Genomic DNA, 20,698 nt, shown 5'->3' with positions numbered 1-20,698 from the left:
TGTGAGTAGTCCTCAAGGGGGCAAATACTTAGAAATTAGATAGGGTGATGGCAGGTGCATTTCCATTTAGTGGACAGGTGTTTGAAAAGCAGGGATTTAAAATTGACAGAGTTTGGTATAGTTCTTAGTATGGGAGGAAGGGAATTCCATTTCTTGCCTATGGAGAAAGAGAGGCATAACTGGCCAGCAGGATGTTTAGGCTTGTAGATGGCTATTAAGTTTTGATGTTCCGATCTGAGATTTCTGTTTGGGATATATGGGGGAAAGATATTTGCTAGAGCAGGGCATTTAGTAGGGTGAAATATAATTGTGTGTGCAGTTGTGAACTGGAGGTAGTTTAGGTAGTTTGGGAGTTCTAGCCACTTCAGAGATTGTAGGGTAAGGCAGTGACGGGTGGAATTCCTGGATTTGGAGGCAAATTTAGAGATTTTATTATAGCAGTTTTCTAGTTTATAAGAGATGGAGACGGACAGGTTGGTTAGCAGAGGGGCTCCGTATAATAAGGAGGGAAGAAGATAGGTAGTGGCCAGAGTTTGCCTAGTAGAGTTTGAAAGAAAGTGACTATTCCTATACAGCATGCCTAGTTTTTGGTGGGTTTTCTTAATATTTTGTTGGATATGGATGTCAGATTTGAGGTACTCATCAATAGTAATGCCGAGCAGTTTAGCATAAGGCACCACTTCTATCGGTGAGTTGGATTGACTAAGGACTTTGAAAGTACTTTTGTTGTAGGAGTAAGTCTTGGTGGGGGGGGGTACAATTTTTGATTTGTTAGCATTGAGAGAGAGGTGGTTTTGATGCATCCAGTCTTCAGTTATTAAAAATACAGTTTGGGTTTTCTTGAGCAGTTCAGAGAGGTCAGAGGCAGAGCAGACTAAGGTTGAGTCGTCAGCGTATTGAATGACTTTAGCATCAGGAATGGCAGTGTGGAAGTTATTGATGAAGATGTTAAAAAGCACAGGCCCAAGGATAGATCCCTGTGGTACACCAGTTGGGGTAGGTAAAAAGGAGGAGATGGAGTTATTCCATTTTACTGCTTGAGATCTGTCAAAATAGGTAGCTGGAGAACCAGGATAAAGTTTTTGGAGAGAGATGGAGATCTGAGAGGTGAGAGAGAAGGTGTCTGTGGGAGACTATATTGAAGGTTTTAGACAGATTTAGCAAAACTGTAGACACCAAGTGGTCGGTGTCTGGGGCTTGATTGACAGTTTCTAGGAAAGACAATAGAGCGGTTATAGTGCTATGGTCTGTGTGGAAGCTGTGTTGGGTAGGAGTTAGAAGATGGTTTTGGGTAAGGAAAGGCATGAGTTGGTGGTAGATGCACTTTTCTAGGATTTTGGAGATTGGTGAGAGCAGAGCAATAGGGCAGAAATTTGAGATGCTGGTGTTTTTGCCACCTTTATGAAGGGGAAGGATATAAGCTGAGTGCCAGAGTTTGGGGACGTAAGATCCCTTTATGGATCTGTTAATAATGATGCTAATTGGGAGAGCTATTCCTTCAGCAGCACTTTTTAGAAAGGAGGAGGGAATATTGTCTGGAGCATTGGAGCAGGGCCTAAGTTTGGAAAACAGTTTTTTTTTATGAAGGTAGTAGAGACAGGTTTGAGCTCAAACATGAGGGGATGGCCGTTAGGAGAATTGGATGGAGAAGAGTGAGGGATTGGAAGGCTGTTGGGGAATGTCTTGGTCAGTGCAGAGATGGTTTCTGTGAAAAATGAGTTAAATTCAGAACTTAGTTCAAGGTCAGATTTACTAGGGTCAAGACAGGGGTTATTCTTGGAGCCGGGATTAAGAAGGGATTGTACTAAATTCCAGAATTTCCTGGGATTGTTATTATTATTAGACTGGAGCTTGATATAGTAGGATTTTTTGTCCTTAGTGATTAGCTTTTTTGCAAGGTTGCGGAGTTGTTTGTATTGGATCAGAGTATTATGCAATTTGTTGTTTTGGTAAAGTTTCCATAAATTGTCCCTTTGGATCATGATTTGTTTTGTATGTTTGGTTAACCAGGAAGCTGTATTAATTTTTATCCTTTTGTTTCGCAGTGGAGCAAGAGAGTTTAGAGTGTCTAGGAAGACAGAGTTGAAGTAGTCTATGGCTTTGTCAAGAGGAAGGGTGTTTAGAATTTGCCAGTGCATTTGTTTAAGCATGTTAGAGAAAGTTATGGGGTTGAAGTTACTGAGTTTACGAGTGAGAATGTATTTGTGCTGATGAGTTGCAGAGGTAGTTGCGCGATGAATGAAAGCTGGGAGGTGGTCACTGATGGAGTTAGGAATAGTGCCAGAGTTAGTTATTTTGTTAGGGTCAGAGACTAGGATCCAGTCAAGAGTGGATCCGTGGGGGGGGGGGTTAGATTTGTTAGGACAGGTGATGGGAAGAATCATCTGAGTGAAATTATAGATGTTAATGAATAGGGAGGGGGAGGGACTATTAACTTTGTTCCAATCAATATTTACATTGCCTAGTATGTGTGTTTTGTAGTTAATGTTGGTAGATGCCCATAGGACTGTGTCTTCAAGGGTAGAGATATTGTTACCAGGAGAGATGTAAAGAGCAATAATACACATATTTTTGTGTTTATTAAGTTTTAGTAATCCAGCTGTAAGTGTTATTGAATTGAGGGATAGGAATTTGAAGTGATATAATGGTTAAAAGTTTTGAGTGGACTAAGGCAGTGCCGCCACCTTTTTTGTGTGATCAGTCATGTCTGAGAGTATGGAATCCAGGGGGCAGGATCTCGGAATCGGAGATATGGGGTTTGAGCCATGTTTCGGAGATGGCTAGGATGTCTGGTTGGTTATGGTTTAGCCAAGCTAGAAATTGGTGAGCTTTGTTGTTGAGACTCTGGGCATTGATGGTGAATATTTTTAGGAAGTGGTGAGGGGGGGAAGGAGATAAGGAGGAAGTATTGTAAATAGAGGGAGTGGGACCAGGGTCAGTAGCTCAAGACGATGCTAGTTAGCTGTTAAACAAACAGCTTTTGTCCCGGCTATGTCCTGAATATAGGACAGTTATAGGAGCAACTACAGTAGTGTTTGGAACTATATTTAGCACTATTACTGCTAGGGTTCTGCTAAGATAGCGTTCAGCCCCTAAAAACGTAAACTGAGCTATTTGTATCGTGAGTTTAAGCAACTGTAATAACTATCATCCCTAGTAGCTCAGTCTGAGCTATTTGTGATGAATTAACATCAAATATTAGACCTGTCAGCTCCAGTAGCTCCGACCGAGCTGAAATACTGTGCATAGAATAAAGTATGGATGCGGCTGTATAGGCGTTCAGCCCCAGGAGCTCAATCCGAGCTAATTACAAAGACAGGGGCAAGGGCAGGAAGCAATTGCTCTAGCGTTCAGCCCCAGATGCTCAAACTGAGCCAGATACAGTATTTAAATCAGTCGGGTGTCACGTGCAGCCTCAAAACCAAACTCTGAATTCACTACCGTTCTTCAGGAGCAGCAATTTCAGCTTCCAGCCCCAAGGGCACATACCTGAAAAAAAGCACCAAATAGAAGGAGCGAACGATTGTAGCATTCAGCCCCAATAGCTATCTAGTGAGACACTACTATACAATAAACAAGAGTAGGCTAAAACAGTAGAAGGCACAAACGATTGTAGCGTTCAGCCCCAGTAGCTCTCTAGTGAAGCACTACTATACAATAAAGAGGAGTAGGCTAAAACAGTAGAAGGCATAAACAGTTGTAGCGTTCATCCCCAGTAGCTCTCTAGTGAAGCGCTACTATACAGTAAACACGATTAGGCTAAAAACAACAATATGGTAACCCTGCCTTCCCACACGTGGCTGTTAGGCATTCCATATATGAAGTTATTCAGTACAATTGCGTATTGACTAACAGAATTTAAATACAGTAATGTACATGCATGATAATGCAGCAGATACAGCATTTAAACATTTGTTTGCATTTTAGCAGCAGAGTACGACCTACCAGGAGCGATATGAGCAGCCAACCACAGGGAATCGGAGTAGGGGAAACAGACAGACATTCCTTTTATCATCAAAGTTTTTATAGATGAAGCCACTGATAGCACCACCAGGAAATAGGTTCAGGGGAGGATGTGCACCTTAGGGGAGGGGATAAGGAGGAAAGAGGAAAGGGTAGTATTAGCAGATAGGGAGGGGGGAGCCAGGTAGGCGTGAGAGTACAGAGCAGCCAGAAACAATCAGTTTGTAGGGCTCTGTAGTTGGGACTGAGTGTAGGCTAGAGGGAGGTAGACTGCAGAGATTTAGTATTAAGTAGAGGTCAAGGGTAGAGGTGTTGAAAAACAAGGGGTGGGATACAGCATAAAACTAGATGGCCTTGGGAAAGAGAGACAAGGGTACAGAGTAGCTTGAGGGGGGGTAAGGGTCAGCGGTAGGCTGTTTCATACATATCTGTCAGGAATGATAATCTTCTTTCCCACTGTTGCAGAGGCTTTTAGTTTATGTCAGTTGTGTCTTGGGCAAGACACAACTACCAGCTTCTAAAAGCTGTGGCTTTCTCCCAAACTTCCACTCTGTCTGCTGATTGGACAGCCCTGAGGAAAAAACAAATCAGCAGTCAGAGTGGAAAATCTTTCTTTTCCAATAGGTAAGAGGTAGTGTATTCATAAGTATGAAAACAATAAATTGCTAAATCTATTTCCCAACAAAAAGTATGTGGAATAATTGGGGTAGAGGGTAGGTGTGGATACCACTGCAGTGTGGGATTTGAACATCTACTGTTATGGGTAAGTGCAAAATACTATGTTCATAATTCCCATTGCTTCAGTAGCCTTTAGGCTGTATGAGTTGATTACCAAATCTTATCCAAGCTGGGAGGAGGAGAAAGGATATAGATCCAGGAGCCCCTAGAGAGTGGTCCTAGCAAAGCCAATCCTGAATCTAGAAAAGGAATCTAGTTTGTAATGCCTTGCAAAGATATGGTATATTGGACCATGTCAGTACCTCTAGAATGCTTCTAGAGTTTACACCTTACCAGTGTGCCATCAAAGAAGATGGAGTCCTGGTAGAATGAGCCTTGATACTACCTGGAACTGGTTTACCATGGTGGGCATAACAAAAGGTAGTAGCTAAGGACAGCCATCTGGAAACGGTCTGTTTTGGCACACATTGTCCTTTCTTTGTCCCAACATAAGAAATAAATAGCTGATGAGCTTTTCTAAAGCACTGTGAAGATGGTACCTGAGCGGCCTGTGCATGTCCAAAGTTTGTAGAATCCTTCCTCCCTGTTTCTGAGGGTCAAGATAGAACACCAGTAGATTGATGGCTTGGTTCAAAGTAAACTCTGAAACAGCCTTGGGCATAAATGAAGGATTTGTTCATAATGACACCGTATGCAAGACAAGATAGGGTCCACCCACCATGAGAGCTTGCAGCCCATTTAGTAATATTTACAGATGTCAAAGCAATGAGTAGAACAGTTTTCCAAATAATGAATCTTAAGTCTCCATGATGAGCAGGTTCAAATGGAGACATGGTTACTTTTCCAGCAAAAAATTAATCCCAGGAAGGAGCAACCTATTTGCGAGGAGGTCCCAGTTGTAACATTCCTTTCAGAAACTGTTTTACCAAAAACATTGAAGAACGTGGAGAATCCCTTCACAGACCTGATGAAATGGCTGCAAGCTGTACCTTGATATAGAAGTATGAAAGGCTAAAGGCTAGTAACTTACACAAATATTAGAGCACCAGTAGTACAAATTCCATGATAGGGGCCTGGTTACTGGTTAGGCACTAACTAGAAAATCTTTCCCACTTCCCATATAGGATTTTCTAGTAATAGGTTTTCTTGCCTCCTTTAGTACGTACTGCACATCCTCTGAAAAGAAGTACCTAAAAGGAATTAGAATTGAATCATCTGGGCAGTTAGTTGAAGATGTTTGATAATGGGGTGTACCAAATCTTCTGTGAGTAGGTCCAGTTTGTGAGGAAAGCTTGTGGTAATTGTCTTTGAACAATTATATAAGAGTTGAGAACCAGTGTTGTTTGAGCCAAAATGGGGGGGGGGGTCACCACAAGTTTTTCTGAGTCCTTCTGAATCTTCAGAATTACTCTAGATATCAGTGGAAGTGGTGGAAGTGCACAAAGGAATATAAAGCATGCATTTTCCAGGCTTGTTTGTAAGGAGTCCTGGAGCAAAATTTGTTTTGAAAGGAGGCAAACAGGTCTACTTGAGATGTTCCTCATATCTGGATCAATTCCTGGAAGACTCCCTTGTTCAATTTCCATTTTTTGAGGGTCTGTCCTGGTCTTGTATGCCACTCTGCTTTGCTCTAATGCTTGGATGGTTAATGAGTGTTGAAGAGCTACCTCTCAAGCCATCACTGCCAGTTTGTACAGTGGGTACAAACTTAAACTCCTTTGCTTTTGATGTAACACATTACTGTAGTGTTGCCTGTAATCACCTGTAGAGGTCATGGGAAAAGCATAATGATGATGACGAGATTTTAAGACACGGATTACGTACAGAATCTGAAACATTTATGTGCTTTGGTCTGTTTGAAGAAACCCACAGGCATTGTACCTTTACCCTGGCTTGAGAAGATTAGGAGAGTTTCCAGATAAAATGACTACTCCTGGAGCCCCCCCCCTTTGCCCAAGAATGACACACCCCATGTTGACTATAATGTCTCCTCCTCACCTCCTAGAGTCCCCTACCAGCCAAGAATGACATGCATTCCCCAGACACACACAGTCCACCTACCACTTACATGCTGAGTGGAAGATTTTTCTTCTTCAGAAAAAACTGATTTGTTCTGACTACTGACCTTCAACTAAGGGAGGCAATTTCTACTTGCCGCAGTATAGAATTCAAAACTTTCCCTCCTTTTGTAGGTATGCCTCCATTTCTTCCCATCCTGGTCAGCATAGCAGTACCAGCTGTTACAGAGTGGGACAAAAAGTGTTGCCCAGCTAGAACAAAAGAAGACTGTTTATATTATAAAGTGTTTCTATTGCCAGATAATGACAAGCTGTGGAGAACAGGCATGGCTCTCCAGGTTAAACACATTCCTGTAAGTAAAAAAAAAAAAAAAAAAAAAAAAAAGCTAAGGATGGTGATTTTGTAGGGCCCATCACAGTACTCATGCAGGATACACGACTGATGACCCAGGTATGGGCAGGTATCTGCACATTCCAGTTCACAGGGAAGCAGGGCATTTCCTCCACATTCTGGCTAAGTAGGAACATTCCCAGTTTACCTGTTTGACAGTTAGCCTATCCTTGGGGGCCATGACATTTACCAAATACTTATTCCATGTATTTGCCCACCCCAGAACAAGGAGAATTCACATATACCCTGTCTCAATAATTGCCTTTTTTTCAAACCTGTTCTAAGGAAGAGTTAAACTGATTTCTCTAGTGTTTCATTCAATGACTGGGCAACCTGGCATGTCCTTGAAGCTGCAGAAATTCAGTCTAACAATGCAAATACTAAGTAATTTCTGGAGGTGGTGCAAGGTATAAGAGCAGGTAAACTGTCCTTACCCCAAGAAAAAAGTGATTTTTCTTAATTAGTTGTTTGGCCAGTTAACCAAGAAGATACACCAAACAGCAGTGGCTTTTTGAAGGCACAGGATTTCCACATCCAATTCCATTCTACTGATCCCCTTAGACAAGCTGCTTGAGGAAATCTGATGATTATGATGGTACCTCTGAAGTCTATAAGAGCCACACTGTCACACTGTGGAGAAGGGTATTCCCCTTATTTTTTTAGCCAGGAGAGGGAGTTTAGATGGTGAAGGTGGATGTCATTATGGAAGTGAGTATGTTAGCACATCCTTGCCTACCTTAGGGGGAATTGTTGGTTTGGTTGGCTGTTCCACCTCCTGTGAGTGGAGGCTTGCAGACAATGAAGTGAGCTACTACCATTGTGGAGATGTGGGCTTGACTTACCAAGCTGATGAAGGTAGCCCTCATTAGTATTTTGATGGAAGAATTTTCACAAACTGAGAGGGCATAGCATGGCAGAGTTAAGGCCTTAAATTGAAATACTGTGATTGCATGCATCATCAGGTGAGAGCAGTGTCACAGAACACCTATATGGCTATCTGCATCATAGCCCATTCCTTTATCTGTCTCATCAGCACCAGGAAATGGCTGAGTAGTAGGGGAACAGGTGAGCTCAAGACTAGGACTGATAAGTGATGGATAGCCAGCATAGCGGGAAGAAGCACCTGGAAATAAAATGGCCAGATAATTACAATACATTTTGCTGTGAGCACTGTAGTAACAATAAATGCCCGGGTTACCCTAGGGACTTCTTGACCACCACCCACATATTCTCAAGCATTACATATTCATTGTACTGTTCAGAAGCAAGACAGGAGTTGCCATTGCAGATCTACGAATGATGTTGTATGCATCTCCTGGGTCTAGGGTCAGGATACCTCTAGCAAATTGTTTTAGTCCTGTTTCCATGTGAAAGCAGTTAAACTGCAGGATTTATTCTTATGATGGTCATAGTGTAGTTGGATGGGCCTACTCACCATAACAGTATATGTTAGAATAGCAAGACCACTGCTACAGCATGGGCTACACAGCATCCCCCAGTACATAGGTTTATTAGTGATTGTTGTAAATGTCTGACTGTAGTTTGTCTCAAATGTAATCCTTGGATTAATAAGTCATATTGTGGCAGTAGGTTTTATTCTATTGAACAGGATAGCTGCCTCTTGAGAATCACAAACGTGAAGCTAATATGGCAGACTGTCGGCTAACATGTACACAAAGTACAGAATCAACCGTTTTCAGCTTAGGTGTTTTTGGAATATTTTCCAGTCACAGTTCACACTTTTAGCTGACAGTTATATAATGCGATAATCTTTTCTTATGTAAAAGAAAGCTCCATTTGTAATATTTTTTGGAAACTTCGACATCCAGTAATTTGTTTTTACCTAATACTACTCTACTGATGCAGAACAAGTTCAAACTATATAATGGTTTATTCATGCATCTCTACAATGTGTCAAACTCCATGTCTTCAACAATGTCTTTAGTACACATTACAGATTCAGATATCATGAATTGTTTGTTAAATACTTTCTTGAAACACAATTTTATGTTCTGGCCTAGCTTGCATAGAAGCAATGTCGAAAATAATTCAGCTTGAAAAAACTCATTCTCATACCTTGGCTTTAGCACCACACCTAACAGTTGGGTTGACATCACACTTAACAGTTGGTTTCAGAATTTTCCAAGCTCTTTAGGATATTGGATAGGGGATCATTCCTCATCTTACAGGACTGCCTTCCAGAGTGCATAAGGTGAGTTGACAAGCCCTTTGTTAGAGGATAACATTGATCAGATACCTCCTGAGGATGGACTTCCACATTTGTGGATTACTTTATAATCCTAAAAAGAGTTTAAAATGATTTTGTATCCTATTCTCACCCAATAGAATTTCCAATAGCCTTGCAAACAAATTTTGTGCCAGTTTCACCCCAAGATTTCTGTTTAAAGCTCCAAAATATTTGAGTGCCATAACTCCACCAATCATCTCTAAAGATAATACACTGAAAGTGCTATCAAAACCCCCAAATGCTTCCTCCATGCATAATTAATATTAAAGATGCCTTTACATAGTTAGACACACTCTTTAAATTGCTTAACCTAAGATCTGATGTCCTTTCTGTCCGTTCCACAGTGGAGTGATTTTCAAATCTAACCTTGGATCTGACTGCGTCCACTCTAGACTTTGAATCCAAAGCACAGGCTTTTCTTCTTACCTATAATTCCCTCCTGGCCCTGACATTACCTCATGTCTCATTTGCCACTCCTTTACTTCAGATGTGAATCTCCATCGCTTAAGTTTGGGCTATTAACATAGAGGTTTTCTCAGTATTTTCTTGATATTGTTACTTATTTTTCTCTTTTTTGTTTATCTTTATTCTGCCTTTTCCTCCCTTTACAGCAGAAAAAAAATCTGTATAGTTCTCACTCACGCATTCTTGGCGCTTTTTTTGTTGATTATTCTACTGTTTATCTGCCTCTGGTCATAAGACTGTGTGGCCTTTGAATATGTATAAATCTGTGGGATATCAGGCTTCTGTGCAAGGTGGGCCAGAAGACAGATATCTATCTCTGATTAATTCCTATGTTTATGGAAATACACTGCAGCATTGATCTTGTTATATAAGCATGTGCACAAAGCTGTACTTTTATGAGTTGTTTCTTGAAATGTTTCAGTCATTTCCATGTTTTCTTCAGCAGGTTGGAAATCAGGGCAGAAAGAGTCCTTCACTACCCAGAAGTGCACTGCTAGTAGTTGTTTTACCTGAAGTGCGTGCATGTGTTTATGCATGTGTTTAGGAAAACAGATGAGTTGCTCACCTTCTTTGGTCTTGAGAGCCGACCCGTTTCAGATTGATTTTCAGTTACATTATCTTTCACAGTTTGGCAGCTCAGTGCCTTTCTTGAAGTGCTGTGGTTGAGGTGTTCTTGAAGTAGAAATGTGATTGGTTCCATTGCTTGTTATAACTCCCTTGCATAAATTTCTGTTGCAGTAGTATGCTTCTTACGTTCTTACTAGGCATGCAGTCCAGGAGACCATTGAGGAGCTTAGCCAATTTTCCCAAAGCACTGTTTAAGTGACTTGCTCAATGTCCCACAGTATGCAAGTGAAGGCTGAAAACATGAAACCCTGCACCACAGGAACCACTTTATTAATAGAGCATAGTCTTAATCCACTGCATTAACGTCCAGTAGATATTTCATGACTTCACTGAATATTGCTGTCCCTACCATGAGTCATATATTAACTTGACCTTTTTTGGGACCTCAGAACTCAGCCTTATGAACTTTTGACCATTTGTCAGACTTCTTGCTTTAGCAGATTTACTGCTTAAGGTTCTGCCCAGGTGTAGACCCACCAAAGAAAGCTCCTGGTAATTGGTATAATTTATGTTCTACCTTATCTTTTGATCTTAAAAGGGAACTCTATGGGTCACACAGTGTATTCATATTAATAAAAAAAAAAAAAAAAAAAAAACAATACAATGCTTTCCCCTCCTTCACCCAGCTCACACCAGAAAGTACTACGAGTAATAACACCAGCATGACTGCTGCATGTCCAGTGATAGAAGTATACATGGACTATATGGAGTACATAGAAGAATGTAGCAAAGAAGGTATGTCCTCAGTTTGTTTGTAGTACAGCTAATATATCTGATTCTGCTTGATGTTTACTTTATCTTGTGGTGCTTTGAGAACTCCTTGTGAAATCAGATGTTTGGATATCATTTACGTATTGTTAATAGGTTAGTGCATTCCCATTACATTGGTCAGAAAGTATAGTTTTATGAATATTCATTATCTACTGTCTGTAGAGCAATTAATGTAGGTAGTGAGTATTCATTATGCAAAAGGAGCACGCATAAGTTACATCGCAGATGGTGTTTCCTTATTCATGTCTTGGGGAGGGAGCATTTCTACACTATCACCAAGTTCATTTTGCCTCCATTTTTAAACCGCTAACAGTCTGCTTCCATTATTTCTTCTGGAAGGGCGTTTTTTTTAAAGTCATTTTAACTTGTAAATTTGTTTTATAGCTTCATAAGTTTGCGACCTTTTTCATTTTTTCCAGCTGACTGTCCATCAGACAGTGTCCTCTGCCCCCACTCTAATAACAGATTTCCGTAGTTGTTATTTCATGGTTTTGTTTGTGTAATCTTTTTGATAGGTATTTGTGTATACATGTATTTATTTTTATCCTTGTTGCATGGATAGATGGGCTTGTCTTAATATCCTTTCTAGCCATAGACATATATTTTTGATTAAACTTTTACAGCTTATTTGCTATCTGTTGAGAAAACATAAAAGTAGGATGTGGCAGCAAGACAGATTATTACTTAGAACATTGTATCATATTCATAAGCAATGTGTGCAGTCACATAAATGTTTCATGCACACTGTGAACTGGCAATGGTAGAGGCATAAACAGGTTCATAAACAGGGTTTCACTGGTATTATGTCCCAGACGAGAATAAATCTAGTGTTTACGGCAGCAGAAATGCTGTGCACAGAATGCACCTCCTCAGTGCCCAGCAGGAGTACGGTGTCATAGAGGACTAGTAGGAAACTCTTCCTGGTAAACCCCCCCCCACACACACACACACATACAAAATTAAAAAAAAGCCACGTTGTGGCTTCTTGCGAGTCTGTAACATGGTAGGTTTTATAACTGATCTCTAGGTTAATAAATGGCGTGATGCAACAGTTAGAATAATTTTACAAATTTTCAGTCACCTCCATACCATAGACTATTACAGCCTCATACGCAGCATAAAATCCAACACGTATGTCTTTGTTGTTCATGTATCTTGTCTTTCTAAATTGGAGGTCAGGCTGTCATGTTAGCACTCTTTCAGCTATGCCTCCCACCACATGGTATGTGCAGTGACCGAGTACATTCACTGTGTTTACTTATGCTATTCACCAGTGCCTGTCAGGCACATACATGAGGTGAAAGACTGCTGGCATTTCGCCAGGATACTATTACTTGCTCCTTCTGCTGTAACGTAATTAATACCTCCTCTGGGGATTGTGATATTGGCAGTGTGTTCTTTGTCACCAAGCTGCTGCACGGGCATGAGCAGAGGCAGTTCATGGAAGATATCACCTCACTGCTCGTGCATGCAAAGTAGCTGTCAGACTACTGTTGCATTCAAACACTGTTTGATCTGCTGAGGATCACAAAATTAGTTGATGTCTGTAAGGATGATAAGGTCCCTGCCTTACTACTGTGTTGGGACTATGTTTGGTTTACACTATTGTTTATGTTCACATTAATGTGGCAGGAACCTGGGATGTATATAATTAGCTTTAAATGTTGTTTAAGGATAATCAGATGTCACGAAAGGCCAGTATTGTTGTTCAAGCTTGTTTTGCTGAACAAAGCATAATTTTTAGAGTGGTGATCAGAGGTTTTATTGGCTAGTATGTATTTGTACTTCCATAAACCTTTGTTTTGCTTTGGATTACGTACAGTACTCTGGAGCTGCATCATTTCTGAATTGCAATTGTTGTTGGCCATCTTCATTTGTGTGTGGGTGTGTGTATGTACATAAGTGTGTGTATATACATTGTGTGTGTGTGTGTGTGTGTGTGTGTGTGTGTGTGTGTGTGTGTGTGTATGTATATATATATATATATATATATATATATATATATATATATATAGTTTCACTTTACAATCCCGAAATACTGAAATATCGAAATTCAGTATCTCGAGACTGTAAAGAGGAAAACTTCAAAACCCGAAACCCCTAAAGCGCGAAATTTAAAATCACGACTGCCCCACATACACTCCACACACACAAAAAAATCATGCATACACCTTCCTCCTTGCACAACAAATCAACACAACAAAACACACACGCGGACCCTACAGATAAGCACCCCCACACACCCTGCTACTTATATATACCAACTCTGAGGTCACACTAAAACCACAAATGCACAAAAACCACCACTACACATTCTACACTCCCCCTGCACAAACACACATCACATACGTACAAATACCACCACTCTCAACACTTACACACTCACAATCTTACCTACCTGCCCTAACGCACACCTCCAAACACACTCACACACACTAAAATACCTACCTAAAACCACTACTAAAACATCACTTACCTGAATCTCCAGCTACATCCACATACCATACCACACATTATGAACACAGAGAATCCCACGTCACGTACGTGCCTCCACAACTGCAGATTTGGCATTTCCGCATTCGGCATTCTGCACTTTCGCACAAGTGCATTTTTGACACTTTGGTCTTGAGCTACTGATATTTCAGTAGTTCAAGAATCTGAAGTGTAACTATATGTGTGTGTGTGTGTGTGTGTGTGTGTGTGTGTGTGTGTGTGTGTGTGTGTATACAATGTATATATGTATGCTATCTATGATCTGAGGTCAGGGAATTTAGGAAATGTTGTGGATTGCTGAGGGCTGTAGTATAGCCTTCATTTTGAGTACTAACCCTTTGTATCGCAAACCGTGGTCTGAGATTAGGGAATTTTGTGTATTGTCAAGGGCTATAATGTAGCCTTCATTTTGAGTACCAGCCCGTTGTATCTCAGACCACGTTTATGAATACCATGTGTAGAAAGTTGATTGATTGGCTTACTGCCACATTTTCTTTATCTCCCTCAGATTATTCCAAATGGTTGTTGTAAAACTGGAAAGTGTTACAACATTATGCCTGTGAACAGGCAAGGCAAAGTACAAAAGGCATAATAATGTAGGCCTGTAAACACAAGATGCATAGAATTGAAATGTGTAATGTTTTTAAACACATTTCAGGCAATTATGTTAGAAGTAATATGGAATGCCAAGCTGTTTTACTAAAAGAATGATGGTTAGGCCTGTGCAAACTGTGCTGGATGTGGTTTTCTTTCTTTAGCCCAAGTCCCTGAAGGAGTTAGTCAGAGATTAAACATTAGGTGAAAATGCAAATAGGTGGTATTAGGCTGTGGATAGTGCAATGTCTAGTGTGTGTGAATTGGTGGTCTCTAATGCCGTCAAGTTGATCGGTTATCTTGCTCTTTCTTTTCCCCTCAGACACAGTAGTTTACAGCAGAACAAAACAAAAAAGCATTCTGCTGTCAGGACATCTGCCTTTTTTTCCCTGCTTGAGTCACAGTATGTCATTTTGGGTCTGGTGTCTATCAGATCTTTGTTGTGCACACAGCCATTCCTCACATCCCCTGGGACCTTTTCACTTGCGTGTCTACTTCTTCCTTGACTGAATGACTGTCTGTGCAGTAAGCTTGTTCCCGAACATGAAGTGCTGGCAGCATAGTTCTCCTTACCTTTGTTTTTTACTGTTTTCACTACTAAAGGATTGGATCAATGTGCATTTTCCCCATTTTTTCCATGGTGGTACATATTTATCAAAGGTCGTCTCCTGCAGTTCTGCACTGTTGCTTTATTCCTCATCTGTATTGTCTTTGTGCTGTCAGTGTCCTTTTTTTCTATTGTTTTTGGTAGGACTTGGTAACTGTATGCATTTTTTGAGGTAAGGTTTTAGTAGTGGCCTGCATGGGGAGGTATGAACTGGCTATTATTTTAAAGGTACCATACTGTTTGCTGGCCATCCTTATTGCTGTGATGTTAGCTAACTTGTCCAGTGTCATTGTTGTGATTCTGAGGTCTGTTTCCTGCATCTTTCATTTCCTTCTTTCCTTGTCTGCTGGCTTGTGTGCCTTTCTGTATGTACCTTAACCGTATGCATGATGTTACATTTCTTGCACCTAAACCCAGACCTCTGTCGAACAAGTCCATCCTGTTTTTGTATAGTTTTGTGTTTTGTTATAGCCCTCCATACTTGTCTCAATCCAGTGTGTTGTGCATCTTTATGCTATTAGCTTGCATATGTACTTTTGTCATTATAGTGCCCTTTGGCAGAAGGGGTTAGAATGAAGATATTGGTTTAGAATTGTATGTTTGTCATGCACCGACACTTAAGGTATTCTTTTTTTATAGGTTTTCATGCAGCAGTAAGGCTGTCTGCCCTAGGACATTTTGGCTTAATTTCTTTTCAGTAAAAAAGTTGGCCTGCAAAGTTTCTTAACTATAAACTACAGTGAAGAGACTTTAGAGCAGGGTTAGGGAACATGGGCAGGGAAAGCAGCTCATCTGTCAGTAACATACTTTAATAAGTGACTTTGTGCTGAGTTACAGGTGAGGGCACAGCATCGTGATAAACAAAGTGAAGAGCGAACATTGTCCCATCGGCAAGATGACAGTAACCGCCATGCAACTCGCCATCAGGTAACTGCCTTAACTATTTTATTGTGCAGCAAAGTTTTTCATGAGTCAGTTGTGTTTTTGCATGATGGCTTTATGAGGTTATCCAGCATATATTAAAAAAAAATAGTTACTTGGAAGCTATGAGATTCACTTTTCAATGAAATTTTAATTTTTTGTTTAATTTGTTTTCACTTAATAATTAAAGGAAAACAGGTAGTTATTTGAATGTGATTTTTTTAACTGCAGATGTTAAAAATGTTGATGTTCTTTGTGTCTCACTGTTGCAGTCATCACATTTGGGTTATCCCTGCCAGGGTAGCCCTCGGCCAGCACGAATACCAGAGACTTAGTATTTCTGCGTCGGTTGCTGTCGCGTGAGGACTGACATCAGGTCATCAGTGGTATAAAGTAAGACAGCCGATGCCATTACATCAGTCTTATTTTCCATAGAGCCCGAAACAGAAACAGTTCGGCACGAGTGCCGGTCGGCCGCTACCTGAGTTTCGTTTCCGAATTGCAGTTGAAGTCTTCTAAAGCTAAGTACCCCATTGGGGGATCCTTTTTTCTTGCACTAACCGATGTCAGAAAAAGTTAATAGTTGTCTCGCCTGTGGAAAGCAAATACCACATCGAGACTTCCACTCTTACTGCGTCACTTGTCTAGGCCCAGACCATGACATCCCTCGTTGTCACTTCTGTGCTGTGTTTAACGCCAGAACTATCCATCGTCGGGCCCTTATTGTAACAAGATATTTTCGTTTACAGTCCTTGAATTCCGATATAGCTTTGGTAAGCCATCCGACAGCAGATCTTCTGAAAAAACATAAAGATAAAGACAGAGACAGACCGTACAGGTTCAAACCTTCCAACGATGCTTCTGTTAAGCTAGTCGGCAGTACTCCTGTACTCAGTGAGGCGCTTTCGCAGCCCCTGATACCCGCTTCAGTTGATTCGCAGGCCGCTACTGAGACCCTTTCTGAGTCCAGTATTCTGCAAAACTCTTCTTCTTCTAAGGATCATGCGGTCATCTCTACCTTGGATGAGTCCAGAGCCGCTGAGCAGGCACCGGCTTCCGAGGAAGTCCTTCGCACCATCGAATCTCAACACAAGCCATCGTCTTTTTTTGCGATTACCATTCTTTCGAAAACAGCCGAGTTACTTAGGCCCAGGGTTCGAACCACACCCAAGAAACCGACTACCCACTCCCAGGCACCTACTACCTTGCCTCAGTCTCAAATCCTTAAAATGGCAGAAGACCTTATCATGCTGATCATGGGAAGCCAAGCTACCCCCTCAAAAAGAAAAAGAGATCTGTCCCCAGTAGTTTTATCTGAACAAGAGTCAGATGAATCTGATGCATCTGACTATGAAGACATGCAGCCCCTCTTCACTTATGAGGATTCTGATGCAGAGGAATCCATTCCTTCAGCCTCTGCCCCAGAAGATTTTCCCTTTGCGGAAACCCTGCATACTTTAAGGGAGCATTTTCAATGGGAAAGTCAGGACTACCCTCAATCCAAAAAAGAGACTCAGGGAATTCCTAGATCTTCCGCAACACAGATCCTTGGCCATCCCCCCAGTCCTGGATGTGGTGGATGATGTTTTTCTTGAATCTAGCTTGACTCCTGATGCCCTACCTCCTGCTCCCAGAAAACCAGACATGTACTACAGAGTCCCTGACTCACACAAATATCTTTTTAAAAATCCAACAGCTGACCCTGAGGTCATTTCACAAGGGCCAAAAGGGATTAAAACATCCTCTGCTAAGAATCCCACCCCCTCAGACAGGAATTCCCGAGCATTGGACAGATGGGGTGAAAAAGTATACACCTCAGCTACTCTTGCTATCAAGGCACTAAATTGCCAGTTCCATATGCTTAAATATCAGCAACATACCTTGGAACTCCTTAAGCAAAAAATGTCCTCCTTTCCTGCTTGGGGAGAATCTAAAGATTTATAAGACAATGCATTCTGCAAATCAAGTAACTAAACACACTTTGCACTGTGGTTTTGACACCCTAGAAGCTTCTTGCAGGGCAGCAGTCACGGGATCTGTCATTAGAAAACATGCATGGCTTAAGAAACAACCCCTGCCAGACCATGTCACATCTAAATTGTTGGATTTACACTTGCACAACGATAACTAATTTGGCACTAAGGCATAAGAGGTCTTAAAAAAAGATGGAAGAAAAGCAAAATCTATGCAAACAGTTAAAGATTTCTTACAGGTCTAGCCCCCTAGGTTCCGCAGGCATTTTCCCTCCAAGCACTGGTCCTTTTCCTGCTCCATGTAAACAGGCCCAGCCTAGGCCCCGTGGAAACAGACCACCCAGACAACAGCCCCAGGGAATGGACTACCTCCACTTCAAAACCAGGGAGTTCTAAGCCATCCCCTTATGGTAAGAACTCACAATGACTCACCTCCTCCTGACCTCCCCTCTGCCCACTTCACTTACCCCTGGGAGGAAAACTCTCCTTTCACTCAAGCACCTGGGCCACCATTACTAAGGACCAATGGGTTCTGAACATTGTGTCTCAGGGACACAAATTCTCCTTCCACACCCTTCCAACCCCAAAATGGTTCCCAGATCTACCACCAAATCAGTGGGCAGAGGCTAAAAAGCAAATCCATTCCCTGCTCTCTTTGAGGGCAGTAGAGCACGTTTCTGCAGAACAGGTAGGCCAAGGCTTCTACTCCAGACTTTTTCTGGTGCCCAAAAAAGAGGGCACTTGGCATCCCATCCTCAATCGATCCATTCTAAACACCTTCCTGATGATCCCAAAATTCAAAATGCTCACCCTCCAGCAGCTGCTACCCATGCTGTCCAAGGACGCTTGGCCAGCCACCCTGGACCTAAAAGAGGCCTACCTCCACATTCCTATCCGGGAATCATGCAGAAAATATCTCCACTTCAGGGCAGGATCTCAACAATTTCAGTTCTCTGCGCTTCCGTTTGGCTTATCTACTGCTCCCAGAGTTTTCACAAAATGCCTGGCTTTGGCCATTGCCTTTTGCAGATAAAGAAATATTCAGATTTACCCATACTTAGATGACTGCCTTATTCAGGCAGACAGCCAGGAAAAGCTGCTCAAACACCTGGCCTTTGTAAAGAGCCTACTAACTTCCCTAGGGTACACTGTCAATGAAAAGAAATCAAAACAGGTGCCCACCCAAAGGATAATCTTCCTGGGAGCAAGTCTGGACACAGCATCCCAGATGGCATACCTTACACCAGAGAAACAAATTTTCCTGTCAGCCTGCTTCTCTCAACTGGCCACCAGGCCCCATCTTTCGACAAGGAAAATCCTGCAAGCTCTGGGGTTCATGGCATCTTGCACACTCCTCATTCCATATGCCAGACTGCATATGAGGAAACTTCAGTGGTACCTAAAGAGCCTTTGGTGTCAACACTCTCAAGACCTGGAAACCCTTCTACCTGTAATTCCTTGCCTCAGACAGGAATTTCTTTGGTGGGCAACAGCATGCTCCCACAGCAAGAGACTGCCCTTCTCCCAACACCCCGTCGCCCAGACCCTCACCACAGATGCATCTGACGACACTTGGGGTGCACACCTGGACGGCAGGTCATACAGGGCCAATGGAGCACACAGAAATCCCTCTGCGCATCAGTGAAAAAGAGATGATGGCTGTGCAGCCCGCCTTGATAGCTTTCAAAACCCTTCTCCAGGGGTTCTCCTGATCAAAACAGACAACACCACTGTGATGTGATACATCAGCAAGCAGGGAGGAACTCATTCCTACCCTCTATGCAGGCTGGCCATGACCCTTTGGCTCACAGCCTCTTCCATGCAACTACCCCTGTTAGCACAATATCTACCAGTCTCTCTCAATTCCCTGGCAGACCAATTAAGCAGAAACCTTTTGGACCCACATGAGTGGCAGCTCAACAGAAGTACCTTCTTCCTAATAACTCAGAAATGGGGAACCCCGAAAGTCGACCTCTTTGTCTCCCACACCAACCATCAGCTCAGCAAATTCTGCACCAGAGAGCATCACTGCATGGCTTGGAAAGTGGATGCCCTGTTCTTCCCCTGGGTCAACCTCTCGGTCTGTGCCTTTCCTCCCTACTTCTCATTCCAAGGGTACTGCTCAAAATCGGGGAGGAAAAACCAAGAACTATTCTTATAGCTCCAGACTGGCCCCGCCAACACTGGTACCCCTTGCTGTGCAGCCTGTCCCTGCTGCCTCCATGGCATCTTCCTCAGATTCCAAACCTGCTAACCCAGCGGGAAGGGGAATTCATGCATCCCCAATTGCAGACACTCAGTTTGGCAGCTTGGCTTATTCCCTAACCCCCAAACAATCTGCCATCCTCAATAAACAGATTCTGGATATTATCTGTGAGACCAGATGCCCTAGCACCAGAAAGTCTTATGCAGATAAATGGAAAAGGTTCTGCACCTTGATCCAGGCTAAGGGGGCCAATACGACACAGCCCTCCATCCTGGATTACTTAACTGACTACTACACAGTGGTCTCTCTTTCTCCTCTATACAAGTTCATGCCTCTGCTATTTCTGCTCATTTTCCCACTGAGCAGCCCCTTTTCTCACACTCTTTGATCAAACAGTTCCTCAGAGGGGCTAGCAACGTGAGGCCCCCCCAGAAAGGCATGAACACCAGCTTGGGACCTTAACTTTGTCTTGGAAAAGCTCACTTTTGAATCAGCTTCTTCTGCAGAGCTAAAATTTCTCTCCTGGAAGACAGCCTTCCTTCTGGCCATCACTTCAGCCAGAAGAGTCTCTGAGCTGCAAGCACTCATGGCTGTGGAACCCTTCATCATCTTCCATGCAGACTGGGTATCCCTCAGAACTAACCCATCCTTCATGCCCAAGGTCATGTCCAGTGTGGCTCTCAACCAATCCATTTATTTACCCACCTTCTTTCCTAATCCCCAGAACAAGGGGGAAAGGATTC

At 42.2% G+C, this 20,698-nt stretch overlaps 1 protein-coding gene across 2 annotated transcripts in view; it reads left to right on the top strand.

Annotated features, from left to right (window-relative positions):
* The window catches only part of KAT7 (lysine acetyltransferase 7), a 609,598-nt gene that overhangs the window by 195,082 nt on the left and 393,818 nt on the right, over positions 1–20,698 (top strand). For both annotated transcript variants that reach the window (XM_044055078.1, XM_044055079.1), the window contains one exon: positions 15,693–15,782. In XM_044055078.1, the coding sequence (XP_043911013.1) occupies positions 15,693–15,782 (90 nt within the window). The remainder of the gene's footprint in view (positions 1–15,692; positions 15,783–20,698) is intronic.

Source organism: Protopterus annectens, chromosome 13.part0 (assembly GCF_019279795.1).
Source record: "Protopterus annectens isolate FY-2018-M chromosome 13.part0, PAN1.0, whole genome shotgun sequence".
NCBI classification, from domain to species: domain Eukaryota; kingdom Metazoa; phylum Chordata; order Ceratodontiformes; family Protopteridae; genus Protopterus; species Protopterus annectens.
The sequence above is the reverse complement of the archived record's forward strand: the minus strand, read 5'-3'. Positions and strand labels throughout refer to the sequence as shown.